This window comes from Tachypleus tridentatus, chromosome 12, assembly GCF_004210375.1.
Source record: "Tachypleus tridentatus isolate NWPU-2018 chromosome 12, ASM421037v1, whole genome shotgun sequence".
Classification (NCBI taxonomy): Eukaryota; Metazoa; Arthropoda; class Merostomata; order Xiphosura; family Limulidae; genus Tachypleus; species Tachypleus tridentatus.
The window spans coordinates 97,327,594-97,343,521 of record NC_134836.1 but is presented as its reverse complement, the minus strand read 5'-3'; the positions used below and the strand labels follow the sequence as shown (position 1 = coordinate 97,343,521).

At 31.5% G+C, this 15,928-nt stretch overlaps 1 protein-coding gene across 2 annotated transcripts in view; it reads left to right on the top strand.

Annotated features, from left to right (window-relative positions):
- LOC143234093 (ras-related protein Rab-32-like) overlaps positions 1-4,598 on the top strand; it is a 28,691-nt gene extending 24,093 nt beyond the window's left edge. Inside the window, exons 3-6 of one of the 2 annotated variants that reach the window (XM_076471152.1) lie at positions 1,995-2,073; positions 2,729-2,910; positions 3,693-3,768; positions 4,320-4,598. In XM_076471152.1, coding sequence (XP_076327267.1) covers positions 1,995-2,073; positions 2,729-2,910; positions 3,693-3,768; positions 4,320-4,327 — 345 coding nt within the window. In that variant the 3' untranslated portion in view covers positions 4,328-4,598. Of the gene's footprint in view, positions 1-1,994; positions 2,074-2,728; positions 2,911-3,692; positions 3,837-4,319 lie in introns of both variants that reach the window. The other variant, XM_076471151.1, reaches the window with a different exon arrangement.
- The last annotated feature ends 11,330 nt before the right edge of the window (positions 4,599-15,928 follow it).

Here is a 15,928-nt window from a genome sequence, read left to right as displayed (position 1 = left end):
TTCCAACGCTTAAGATCAAGACAGGATTAAGACATGTCCATTCAATGGACAAAATTATAGCTCAGATAGCCAAAACTGATAACTTACTTGAAAACATCCAAGGAATCGCCTTAAAAGCGGGACTTCCGATCCCCAAGCCCGAACAGACTTCTGGAACATATCATTCTAATTGGAGAGATATGGAAAGGAAGCGCTGGGAAGGTCTTGCCCTGCAAGGGCACGGTGTAAGTCTCTTCAAAGGCTCAAGATCTGCCAACCACTGGTTACCTAAACTAGTGGGAATGAAAGACCACCACTGGGTGAAGTGTCTTGCTCTGAGGGCAAATGTATATCCCACACGGGAATCCCTCAGTCGAGGGAATTTGAGTACGAGCAAAGAAGCTGCTAAATGCCGGGGTTGCTCTGCCCCGAGAGAGACCATATGTCATCTTTGTGGTCAATGTCCTAAATTAAAATCTATGAGGACACGGCGTCACAATAAGATCTGTGACCATTTAGTAAACGAATGTGTAAGTAAAGGGTGGAAAGTACTCAAAGAACCCACCATTGAGACAGGCAATGGTGAACGTCGGAGACCGGATCTGATCTTCCACTGTGAGGATAAAGCAGTGGTTGTTGATGTGACGGCCCGATATGAACTCATGTATAGCTCCCTAGAGGAAGCATAAAATTCCAAGGTCGCCCGCTATGAAGAGCTTGCACCACAAATTAAAGATGTAACTGGTGCAACTTCTATTGTTTTCCACGGTTTACCAATTGGTGCCCGCGGTGCCTGGTATCCTAGAAACACGGAAGTACTGGTGGACCTGGATATAAGATCAAAATATTTTGAAGAGTTCTTGTGCCGATGTACGATGCTGTACATCCTAGATGTATTATGGAAGGCGAATAATGAAGCACACCTCGCCTGGTAAGGCAAATACCACCCGCAACACATCAACGAACTCGTAAGTCGTAATCCCTTGCGCTTTAACTATCGGCATCTGTCGATATCGTCTACCCTGACGTAAAATTGGGTAATTGTATAATATCGATAGCCAAATGCCTCGTCATCTAATTAGTGACGCGCAGAATGGATTAACGAGATTCCCACTGTTCCTACCTACTATCTAGCGAAACCACAGCCAAGGAAACAGGCTTGGAGAAATCATTAACGGGCTTAAAATATACACATTTCTTCAACCGTCTCGTGATCCAACTGAAATCTCCTTTAAACTAGCGGTTGGGACCTACTTATGTACAAGTAAGACTGTTTCTTTAGAGTCCGTTTTAACAGTCCAATCGCACAGGTTTTGCGTCCAACGACTTGACCGGCATGTCACCTGTTCGAATAGAATAGCATGAAATCCGCTTCATTCATAAGCTGCTTGAGGTATATGATGGTTGAATGTATGCGTCGTGCACATGTAATTGTGTCGCTCTTTCACAGAAGGAATTTGTTTTCTTGTTTGTGTTATGCACTATTGACTGTTGCTTGTGGCACATGGAAAGCTTTTGCCACCGACCTCAGTGTTAGTGAATCCTCAACTGTTACAAAACGCCATCTTGTGTTTGCCACAATTAAAGTACGACTCGTTACAGCTATCTTTCTAGAGTTGATCCATATCACTTTGTTTTCCAATGCAGTTAAGTAAAAGGGGTGTACCATGATCTGAAATTTTAAAATCCTCAATCTGAACGTATTTCTGTGATCTGAATGTATAAATATTTTACTTTGAAAAGGGTTGTTACGTATCCTTCTCAAAAGTGATCAAGCTTCGGTGTCATCAATATTAAAGAAAATCAAACTGTAGTTCAGGTACATTAGTTGCATTTCACCGCAATCTTTTATAGGCTATAGTTGTCTTGCAATTTGTTAATTACATATTCAAAATCGTTTTAATATAATGTTTTGTACAATGATGCCAATACTACGGTAATGTCAAAACAAATCTCTGTGGAGATAAATAAACACAATTTTGGAAGTGTTTTTTTTCATGGCATTTGTATAATAGATCGGAGTGGATTTTGCTCTAAAGGTTCTCAACTGGGATTCTAACACTTTGATACGACTTCAGTTATGGGATATCGCAGGTGAGCTTTAATTTTGTCATTGTAATTCTATTTTAAGACATTACATAGTACATCACCAAATAAGGAAATAAGAAGTTGAAAACATTGATATACTGCTGTAAGGACAAAAAGTAGTATTTTGTAATTACTGTATACATTAATACACAGTTGTAAGAACAAAAACAGTATTTTATAATTACTTTATACATTGATACACTGCCTTAAGGACAAAAATAGTATTTTGTAATTACTGTATACATTAATATACAGCTGTAAAGACAAAAAGAGTATTTTATAATTGTTTTGTGATGCGTTGTTCGATTAGTTACTTAATATCATAATGTATATTTTGAAAAATAATTCTAATACTAGGAATGAGAAGGTATTTAAAATCGCAGGAAGTTTGATATTGAGTGAAACAAACCATAATTTTGAAAATACAGAAAGTAAATTCAAGTTAAAGAAATATTATCTTCCAAAATGTTGCAAAAATAAATACAATTGTTTACATCTAAGTTTGTACATTACAAATGAGGTTCGATTCAGTTGTATCAATAGACTTATGACCACTTTAGATAAAATACCTGTTTGATTTCAACTGTTAAAGGCATCAATTATTGGAAACTAGAATGGTAAATCAGTTCGACATAACACGAATCGTTCTGTTTCTGTAAAGGACAAGAAAGGTTTGGCAATATGACAAGAGTTTATTACAAAGAAGCAGTCGGAGCTTTTATTGTTTTTGACGTTACAAGAACGGAAACGTTTAATGCTGTCTTGAAATGGAAAAACGACCTGGACAGCAAGGTCCGTTTACCAGATGGAAGTATCGTACCGTGTGTTCTATTAGCAAACAAGGTAAACGTACGAAATATTGTCTTTTAATATAATTAATGCAACATTAAAACCACATTTTTTATTATGATTTTACTGCATGTTTCGGATACATTTGTTCGGGTCATCATCAACCCTGAAACATGTAGTAAAATGTCTTTATTTGTACAATAATGAACCAATATGATTTTAACTGGCGTATTATGTTTATTAGTTAACCATCACAAGGGTAAATCTATTACTATTTTTATGCTTTCTTTTCTTAACAAGCATCTCCATCAGTGGCTCGATGATAAATCTGTAAACTTAATACTTTATAAATAAGGTTTCGTTACCAGTAGTGGGCAGAGCACAGATATCCTCTCGTAGCATTGTGCTAAACACCAACCAAAGTAACAATATCAAGTATTACAGTAACTTGTTTGGATTTAAATAAGGAACTTTTTAATTCAAAAAAATGTTAACTTTAAATTACTACATATTTTATTATTAAAAAGTGTTATTTGTGAACTGTTGTATTTTAATGTTACCAAACAAGGTATATTTCAATATAACAGTTATTGACTAAATGGTTTTACGAAATAGATCTTATTAACTTCAAACGTGGTGCTTAAGTGTTAATTTTGTAATTGCGATACATTTCTCTTTACTTTTCCCAGTAAATAAGGCTTACAGATTCATTAATAAATTTATTATTTATGATACCCTAAAAAAAATATCTTTCAAATATCCCTCTATAGACCATCAGACATGAATATTTCTATTCAGTATGCAGATTTTGCAGTTTTATTATTGCAATATTTTAGTGTGACATGCTCAAAGAAGGAGTGGTGAACGACCCTTCTCTGATGGAGGAGTTTTGTCAAGACAATGGATTTATTGGTTGGTACCTAACATCAGCTAAAGATAACATTAACATTGAGAATGCAACAAAATGTCTAGTATCAGAGGTTTGTGTTCCTAGTTTTGTATCCACTAACTTCTATATGAGTGTTTATTGCGCCCAGTTTCTTAAAAATAAAGTGAAACGTATTTATTCAGTAATCCAAATTAAAATAAAAGAATTATAGGGTGAAATTATTGTAAGCAGTCCTTCACTAGATGCCTGAAATTCTTTGTAATCTAAGAAAACATTAAGAGAGTGTCAGCTTGCGTCATCAGAGTAACAAAGTGTATATCCAAAAGTGATGGTACTTCCATAAGATAGTTAATGTGCGGTTGACCTCTAAGCTGTACTTATCATATATTATTGTTTAAACTTTCAATAGAAATATGACGTTATATTTGTAATCATAACTTATTTCACTCAATAATTTAATCATTTCTCTTTAATTACGTTTTCATTGTTGTTTTGATTATTTCCTATTATTTACATCTTTGTTAGTAAGCAAACTTCTTGTAACAATAGCTGACCGCAATATTGATATTTACAGATTGTTAAAAACCAGTCGTTGTTTGTTGTTGAAGAATCTTTGAACGACAAGATCTTCCTGGACCATCCTGGTCATTCTTCTCACATTCCCAAGGAACACTCGTGTTGCTGACGGGGTTAAAAGATACAGAACTTTAATTTAAAAAACAAATATAAGAAATAAAGATGCAATATTTGAAAGTTACTGTTAGGAACGGTAAAAATTAATATAAAATATAAGCTAAAAATGTCTGTGAGAATGATGAGGCAAAAGTAAACAGTAAAAAATAATAACATGACGTGAATAGTAACCAGAACCGCAGGCTTCATAACAAGTGTGTAAAATTTGTATTAACATTTACAATTTTGAGACTTATGTGGTAAAATATTAGTTCCAATAAGTTATTGAAAAATAGTTCGTTATATACAGATTAATACAAGAAATATTATTTTCTTTATTAACTTTGTATACATTGTAATAAATATTAGAAAACAAGAGTGGAGTTAATCAGTCTTTATTTTTAAAAAAACAATTGTATGGGAGGAGACAGAATGTTATGTAAGAAATTCTATGAACGATTATTTAAAATTAAATGGTAAAAAACATCGTTTAATCTTTTGTTTTACAGAAGATTAATATTTTACAATAAAATATATGTTTTTGTTATCTTTTTTGTTTCACGCAATAGGTTTGTTTGTTTTGGAATTTCGCACAAAGCTACTCGAGGGCTATCTGTGCTAGCCGTCCCTAATTTAGCAGTGTAAGACTAGAGGGAAGGCAACTAGTCATCACCACCCACCGCCAACTCTTGGGCTACTATTTTACCAACGAAAAGTGGGATTGACCGTCACATTATAACGCCCCCACGGCTGGGAGGGCGAGCATGTTTGGCGCGACTCGGGCGCGAACCCGCGACCCTCGGATTACGAGTCGCGCGCCGTACGCGCTTGGCCATGCCGGGCCCACGCAATAGGAAAATGGAATTCTGAAAATTTCAGATAAAAATGGAAGACATAACACGTGTCACAAAAGTTAGTGCTATAATGTGATTGATGGCTGGACACATGAAGTTATGTCGAAAGTTTGATATCCTAAATAATGTGAAATGGATGCTAGGCAGTAAAAAAGAAAAACATAAAAGTTTCAAACAAAGAGAATCGAACGCCGCCGAATATCGTTATTTGCATGTGACGTTCTTTGGTTTCAGACTAAATAAAACGTCATCATTCCAGTTAAATGTAATATTAACGGTAGTTTCAACGTTCGTGTTGTAATGTCTCACAAATAGTTAACCAGGAGTGAAAAAATGTTCAATTTGATAATAGTACATTTTTTACAAGAGAGATCTAGCCACGACTTGTAGAATATATAATATTTGGTCTTCTTTATAAAAATCATTTATTTTCGTTATTCCTTACGATGCCCAGCATAGCCAAATGGTTAAGGCACTCGACTCATAATCCGAGCGTCCTGAGTTCAAATCCTCATCACACCAAACATGCTTGCTTTTTCAGCTGTGGGATGTTATAATGTGAAGGTTAATCCCACTATTTAGTGGTAAAATAGTAGTCCAAAGAAAGTTTTAAATATTTTTATTTTTTTAAAATCGCAGCTTTGTATTCACTAAAATTCAATCAGCCAAACGCATGAAAAAGATTAATATAAGTTAGCTGGAGGAATTTATTGTTCAAATACTAGGAAAATAAATGGCGCGAAAAAATCACCATTTCAATTCCAATACTAAAATCACATCTACCTTTTTTGGGTTGACAGGAGAGATGCTGTTGTAGAAAATGTTACCACAGTAAGTGCTGAGCTCAAAGCTGTCCAAAAACTTATTTCAAAATACATAAAAATATTTTTATCTAGAAAAAAATATTTATATCTTACAGTAAAATTATTATAAAGGATAAGAAACTCCACTATTTTATACGTTGTCAATACTTTTAGGCCTAATAAACTACTTCCTAAACCACAAATAATAAATAAATAAATCATTTAACAGTCTTTTACTTTTTGATTTGACGATTATTGATATAATACATTCGGTAACGTACATGAAATTATTTTTGAAATTTTTGTTATTGTTTGTAATTAATACAAAGCTACACAATGGGCTATCTGTGCTCTGCCCATCACGAGGATTGAAACCCGGGTTTTAGCGTTGTAAGTCCGCAGACATAGTGGGGGACTTTTATAAAATCAATAATATTGCACAATCGCCAAATTACTTATTATCTATTGTCTTTATTACACTAGTTATGTTATGGAAAATGGAGCGGATGGAGTGTAATGGCAAATGGAATATACTTCTGGTTAGTGAAGCCGTCCGTCTGTCATTGTTAGCGCAGATAGCCCTCGTGTAGCTTTGCACGAAATTCAAACTAAACTTTTATTTCTTGTTATACTATCTCGTCTATTTTCATACATCCACTAAAAACGGTAGCTAAGATTGCCTGTTGTTATTTCACATTTGGAAACTGCTTCTCCAAATTGTAAAACTTGTTTGTTTGTATTTAAGCGCAAAGATACGCAATAGGTTAACTGTTCGTTGCTCACCGTAGACATTAAAACACGAATTTTAACGATAAAAGCCTTCAAATATTACCAGGCTCGGCATGGCCAGGGGGTTAAGACACTCAACTTCTAATCTGAGGGCCGTGGGTTCGAATCCCCGTCACACCAAATATACTCGCCCTTTCAGTTGTAGGGGCGTTATAATGTAACGATCAATCCCACTGTTTCGTTGATAAAAAAGTTGGCGGTGAGTGGTGATGACTAGCTGCCTTCCCTCTAGTCTTACGCTGCTAAATTAGGGACGACTAACGCAGATAACCCTCGTGTAGATTTGCGCGAAATTCAAAAATGAAACAAACAAACAAATCTTATTGCTGGGCATCCGAGGGGCGAAGCAACATGGAAAACACAGACTGTTAAGAAAGAAAACACTCCCTTTTTTTTAGTCCTTTTTACTGAACTCTTGGAAAAAAAACTGTAACATTTACTTTCTGAAGTTCAAAACATCATACTAGTAAAACGTAAATTTTGAGATATAGTTTTTAATATAGGCTTGAAGTAAGTCTTAACATTTGTAGTGAGCTGAAATATTGTAACATAACACTTAAAATTAAAATTTAGCAGTGAGATATAGCTTAAGTTTTAAGAAATAACATATTAGTGTAACTCTTGAAATGAATTTTTTCACATAAAAAAATTGATAAAGTATAGTACCAAAGATAAATTCGATCAATCTGTGTGATTGAATTAAACACAAAAACTACAAATTTTATCTTCTAAATTTTGATGTGTAGCATATATTTCAAAGACTTTATCGACAAATTTTTCACTAAATGAATAAATATGTACATTCCTTTAGCAAAACTTTTATTATCGCTTAACATATAATAATTTGTATTTGTTCTTTGAGTTTAGTGACTTTTACATTTAATAAAAATTTGTTATTATATATATATATATATATACATCAGTTGAGGCCCGGTATGGCCAGGTGGTTAAGACACTCACCTCGTAAGCTGAGGGTCGTGGGTTCGAATCTCATTTACTCCAAACATGCTCGTCCTTTCAGCCGTGGAAGCGTTATGATGTGACGATCAACCCACTCTTCGTTGGCAAAAGAGTAGTCCGAATTGGCGGTGGGTGGTGATGACTAGCTGCCTTCCCTCTAGTCTTACACTGCTAAATTAGGGACGGCTAGAGCTTCCTTAACTCAATTCCGTAATATGATTTTTAATAATGCTTCTTTTCGACCTTTCATTTAGTATTGGTTGATAGGTGTACAAGTATAATACATAATGTATGTCAGTCAATGTTTTCATTGCTGCTACTGTAGCACGGGAAGATACTGTGTACCTATTATCCCCTTACTCAAGATGTTATTTATTTTCAAATTTATAATGTTTTTCGGTGTTTTCAGTTTGGATGCAAAGAGTTGGTTATGTAATTATTTTACTTTCTGAATTTTGAGGGTCTGAAAGACATTGATTCATTATTTGGCAAATAACCGACTTCCTTGCTGAGAGGATATCATCTGATGTTGAGAAAAAAGAAGCTAATTTTCTATTAGTGAATCGGGGTTAGCTGTGAGGTGCGTTTTATGTGCAAGACTGGATTCTTTTTTTGCGTATTTAATTTTAGTCAGGATAGCCCCTTTAAAAAAATCTGGCCAGAGAATTAAAATTATTAGATAGTTTTTAATAGTTATTATAACACTTTGCAACAGTGTTTGTTTTTAATTTGAGCTCTTAATTTGTATAAGTTGACTGGTGTTTTTATTAGAGAAATAAATCGTTTGTTTGAACTTTGAGAGACAGGCTTAGATTTGACAACTTAGGTTTTAATATAAAGTTCTGCGAACGATTTTAAATATAGTTGAAATTGAATGTTCGGTTGTATTTAACTGTAATTCTTCTATCTTCATTTTATTTTTTACTAGAGGTTATTGTCACTTCAGGGTTATGGTTTAATTTAGCTCATGTGGGGGGACACACCAAACTAGTAAAAGCGTTTGAATGATGTCCTCATTTTACTGGTACCAGTTCAATACACACTACTAAATACTAGCTCTTGTTTTAAGTATCAGTTCAATACACACTACTAAATACTAGCTCATGTTTTAAGTATCAGTTCAATACACACTACTAAATACTAACTCATGTTTTAAGTATCAGTTCAATACACACTACTAAATACTAGCTCTTGTTTCAAGTATCAATTCAATACACACTACTAAATACTAGCTCATGTTTTAAGTATCAGTTCAATACACACTACTAAATACTAGCTCTTGTTTTAAGTATCAATTCAGTACACACTACTAAATACTAGCTCATTTTTTAAGTATCAATTCAATACACACTACTAAATACTAGCTCTTGTTTTAAGTATCAATTCAATACACACTACTAAATACTAGCTCTTGTTTTAAGTATCAATTCAATACACACTACTAAATACTAGCTCTTGTTTTAAGTATCAATTCAATACACACCACTAAATACTAGCTTATGTTTTAAGTATCAGTTCAATACACACTACTAAATACTAGCTCTTGTTTTAAGTATCAATTCAATACACACTACTAAATACTAGCTCATGTTTTAAGTATCAGTTCAATACACACTACTAAATACTAACTCATGTTTTAAGTATCAGTTCAATACACTTTACTAAATACTAGCTCTTGTTTCAAGTATCAATTCAATACACACTACTAAATACTAGCTCATGTTTTAAGTATCAATTCAATACACACTACTAAATACTAGCTCTTGTTTTAAGTATCAATTCAATACACACTACTAAATACTAGCTCTTGTTTTAAGTATCAATTCAATACACACTACTAAATACTAGCTCTTGTTTTAAGTATCAATTCAATACACACCACTAAATACTAGCTTATATTTTAAGTATCAGTTCAATACACACTACTAAATACTAGCTCTTGTTTTAAGTATCAATTCAATACACACTACTAAATACTAGCTCATGTTTTAAGTATCAGTTCAATACACACTACTAAATACTAACTCATGTTTTAAGTATCCGTTCAATACACACTACTAAATACTAGCTCTTGTTTCAAGTATCAATTCAATACACACTACTAAATACTAGCTCTTGTTTTAAGTATCAATTCAATACACACTACTAAATACTAGCTCTTGTTTTAAGTATCAATTCAATACACACTACTAAATACTAACTCATGTTTTAAGTATCAGTTCAATACACACTACTAAATACCAGCTCTTGTTTTAAGTATCAATTCAATACACACCACTAAATACTAGCTTATGTTTTAAGTATCAGTTCAATACACACTACTAAATACTAGCTCTTGTTTTAAGTATCAATTCAATACACACTACTAAATACTAGCTTATGTTTTAAGTATCAGTTCAATACACACTACTAAATACTAGCTTATGTTTTAAGTATCAGTTCAATACACACTACTAAATACTAGCTCTTGTTTTAAGTATCAATTCAATACACACTACTAAATACTAGCTCATGTTTTAAGTATCAGTTCAATACACACTACTAAATACTAGCTCATGTTTTAAGTATCAGTTCAATACACACTACTAAATACTAACTCTTGTTTTAAGTATCAATTCAATACACACTACTAAATACTAGCTCTTGTTTTAAGTATCAATTTAATACACACTACTAAATACTAACTCTTATTTTAGGTATCAATTCAATACACACTACTAAATACTAGCTCATGTTTTAAGTATTAGTTCAATACATACTACTAAATACTAGCTCATGTTTTAAGTACCAGTTCAATACACACTACTAAATACTAGTTCTTGTTTTAAGTATCAATTCAATACACACTACTAATTACTAGCTCATGTTTTAAGTATCAGTTCAACACAGACTACTAAATACTAGCTCTTGTTTTAAGTATCAATTCAATACACACTACTAAATACTAGCTCTTGTTTTAAGTATCAATTCAATACACACTACTAAATACTAGCTCATGTTTTAAGTATCAGTTCAATACACACTACTAAATACTAGCTCATGTTTTAAGTATCAGTTCAATACACACTACTAAATACTAACTCATGTTTTAAGTATCAGTTCAATACACACTACTAAATACTAGCTTTGTTTTAAGTATCAATTCAATACACACTACTAAATACTAGCTCATGTTTTAAGTATCAATTCAATACACACTACTAAATACTAGCTCTTGTTTTAAGTATCAATTCAATACACACTACTAAATACTAACTCATGTTTTAAGTATCAATTCAATACACACTACTAAATACTAGCTCTTGTTTTAAGTATCAATTCAATACACACCACTAAATACTAGCTTATGTTTTAAGTATCAGTTCAATACACACTACTAAATACTAGCTCTTGTTTTAAGTATCAATTCAATACACACTACTAAATACTAGCTCTTGTTTTAAGTATCAATTCAATACACACTACTAAATACTAGCTCTTGTTTTAAGTATCAATTCAATACACACTACTAAATACTAGCTCTTGTTTTAAGTATCAATTCAATCACACACCACTAAATACTAGCTTATGTTTTAAGTATCAGTTCAATACACACTACTAAATACTAGCTCTTGTTTTAAGTATCAATTCAATACACACTACTAAATACTAGCTCATGTTTTAAGTATCAGTTCAATACACACTACTAAATACTAACTCATGTTTTAAGTATCAGTTCAATACACACTACTAAGTACTAGCTCTTGTTTCAAGTATCAATTCAATACACACTACTAAATACTAGCTCATGTTTTAAGTATCAATTCAATACACACTACTAAATACTAACTCTTGTTTTAAGTATCAATTCAATACACACTACTAAATACTAGCTCTTGTTTTAAGTATCAATTCAATACACACTACTAAATACTAGCTCTTGTTTTAAGTATCAATTCAATACACACCACTAAATACTAGCTTATGTTTTAAGTATCAGTTCAATACACACTACTAAATACTAGCTCTTGTTTTAAGTATCAATTCAATACACACTACTAAATACTAACTCATGCTTTAAGTATCAATTCAATACACACTACTAAATACTAGCTCTTGTTTTAAGTATCAATTCAATACACACCACTAAATACTAGCTTATGTTTTAAGTATCAGTTTAATACACACTACTAAATACTAGCTCTTGTTCTAAGTATCAATTCAATACACACTACTAAATACTAGCTCTTGTTTTAAGTATCAATTCAATACACACTACTAAATACTAGCTCTTGTTTTAAGTATCAATTCAATACACACTACTAAATTCTAGCTCTTGTTTTAAGTATCAATTCAATACACACCACTAAATACAAGCTTATTTTTTAAGTATCAGTTCAATACACACTACTAAATACTAGCTCTTGTTTTAAGTATCAATTCAATACACACTACTAAATACTAGCTCATGTTTTAAGTATCAGTTCAATACACACTACTAAATACTTACTCATGTTTTAAGTATCAGTTCAATACACACTACTAAATACTAGCTCTTGTTTCAAGTATCAATTCAATACACACTACTAAATACTAGCTCTTGTTTTAAGTATCAATTCAATACACACTACTAAATACTAGCTCTTGTTTTAAGTATCAATTCAATACACACTACTAAATACTAGCTCTTGTTTTAAGTATCAATTCAATACACACCACTAAATACTAGCTTATGTTTTAAGTATCAGTTCAATACACTACTAAATACTAGCTCTTGTTTTAAGTATCAATTCAGTACACACTACTAAATACTAGCTCATGTTTTAAGTATCAGTTCAATACACACCACTAAATACTAACTCATGTTTTAAGTATCAGTTCAATACACACTACTAAATACCAGCTCTTGTTTCAAGTATCAATTCAATACACACTACTAAATACTAGCTCATGTTTTAAGTATCAATTCAATACACACTACTAAATACTAGCTCTTGTTTTAAGTATCAATTCAATACACACTACTAAATACTAGCTCTTGTTTTGAAGTATCAATTCAATACACACTACTAAATACTAGCTCTTGTATTAAGTATCAATTCAATACACACCACTAAATACTAGCTTATATTTTAAGTATCAGTTCAATACACACTACTAAATACTAGCTCTTGTTTTAAGTATCAATTCAATACACACTACTAAATACTAGCTCATGTTTTAAGTATCAGGTCAATACACACTACTAAATACTAACTCATGTTTTAAGTATCCGTTCAATACACACTCTAAATACTAGCTCTTGTTTCAAGTATCAATTCAATACACTACTAAATACTAGCTCTTGTTTTAAGTATCAATTGAATACACACTACTAAATACTAGCTCTTGTTTTAAGTATCAATTCAATACACACTACTAAATACTAGCTCTTGTTTTAAGTATCAATTCAATACACACTACTAAATACGAGCTTATGTTTTAAGTATCAGTTCAATACACACTACTAAATACTAGCTCTTGTTTTAAGTATCAATTCAATACACACTACTAAATACTAGCTTATGTTTTAAGTATCAAGTTAATACACACTACTAAATACTAGCTCTTGTTTTAAGTATCAATTCAATACACACTACTTAATTCTAGCTTATGTTTTAAGTATCAGTTCAATACACACTACTAAATACTAGCTCTTGTTTTAAGTATCAATTCAATACACACTACTAAATACTAGCTCATGTTTTAAGTATCAGTTCAATACACACTACTAAATACTAGCTCATGTTTTAAGTATCAGTTCAATACACACTACTAAATACTAACTCTTGTTTTAAGTATCAATTCAATACACACTACTAAATACTAGCTCTTGTTTTAAGTATCAATTTAATACACACTACTAAATACTATCTCTTATTTTAGGTATCAATTCAATACACACTACTAAATACTAGCTCATGTTTTAAGTATTAGTTCAATACATACTACTAAATACTAGCTCATGTTTTAAGTACCAGTTCAATACACACTACTAAATACTAGTTCTTGTTTTAAGTATCAATTCAATACACACTACTAATTACTAGCTCATGTTTTAAGTATCAGTTCAACACAGACTACTAAATACTAGCTCTTGTTTTAAGTATCAATTCAATACACACTACTAAATACTAGCTCTTGTTTTAAGTATCAATTCAATACACACCACTAAATACTAGCTTATGTTTTAAGTATCAGTTTAATACACACTACTAAATACTAGCTCTTGTTCTAAGTATCAATTCAATACACACTACTAAATACTAGCTCTTGTTTTAAGTATCAATTCAATACACACTACTAAATACTAGCTCTTGTTTTAAGTATCAATTCAATACACACTACTAAATTCTAGCTCTTGTTTTAAGTATCAATTCAATACACACCACTAAATACAAGCTTATTTTTTAAGTATCAGTTCAATACACACTACTAAATACTAGCTCTTGTTTTAAGTATCAATTCAATACACACTACTAAATACTAGCTCATGTTTTAAGTATCAGTTCAATACACACTACTAAATACTTACTCATGTTTTAAGTATCAGTTCAATACACACTACTAAATACTAGCTCTTGTTTCAAGTATCAATTCAATACACACTACTAAATACTAGCTCATGTTTTAAGTATCAATTCAATACACACTACTAAATACTAGCTCTTGTTTTAAGTATCAATTCAATACACACTACTAAATACTAGCTCTTGTTTTAAGTATCAATTCAATACACACTACTAAATACTAGCTCTTGTTTTAAGTATCAATTCAATACACACCACTAAATACTAGCTTATGTTTTAAGTATCAGTTCAATACACACTACTAAATACTAGCTCTTGTTTTAAGTATCAATTCAGTACACACTACTAAATACTAGCTCATGTTTTAAGTATCAGTTCAATACACACCACTAAATACTAACTCATGTTTTAAGTATCAGTTCAATACACACTACTAAATACCAGCTCTTGTTTCAAGTATCAATTCAATACACACTACTAAATACTAGCTCATGTTTTAAGTATCAATTCAATACACACTACTAAATACTAGCTCTTGTTTTAAGTATCAATTCAATACACACTACTAAATACTAGCTCTTGTTTTAAGTATCAATTCAATACACACTACTAAATACTAGCTCTTGTATTAAGTATCAATTCAATACACACCACTAAATACTAGCTTATATTTTAAGTATCAGTTCAATACACACTACTAAATACTAGCTCTTGTTTTAAGTATCAATTCAATACACACTACTAAATACTAGCTCATGTTTTAAGTATCAGGTCAATACACACTACTAAATACTAACTCATGTTTTAAGTATCCGTTCAATACACACTCCTAAATACTAGCTCTTGTTTCAAGTATCAATTCAATACACACTACTAAATACTAGCTCTTGTTTTAAGTATCAATTGAATACACACTACTAAATACTAGCTCTTGTTTTAAGTATCAATTCAATACACACTACTAAATACTAGCTCTTGTTTTAAGTATCAATTCAATACACACTACTAAATACGAGCTTATGTTTTAAGTATCAGTTCAATACACACTACTAAATACTAGCTCTTGTTTTAAGTATCAATTCAATACACACTACTAAATACTAGCTTATGTTTTAAGTATCAAGTTAATACACACTACTAAATACTAGCTCTTGTTTTAAGTATCAATTCAATACACACTACTTAATTCTAGCTTATGTTTTAAGTATCAGTTCAATACACACTACTAAATACTAGCTCTTGTTTTAAGTATCAATTCAATACACACTACTAAATACTAGCTCATGTTTTAAGTATCAGTTCAATACACACTACTAAATACTAGCTCATGTTTTAAGTATCAGTTCAATACACACTACTAAATACTAACTCTTGTTTTAAGTATCAATTCAATACACACTACTAAATACTAGCTCTTGTTTTAAGTATCAATTTAATACACACTACTAAATACTATCTCTTATTTTAGGTATCAATTCAATACACACTACTAAATACTAGCTCATGTTTTAAGTATTAGTTCAATACATACTACTAAATACTAGCTCATGTTTTAAG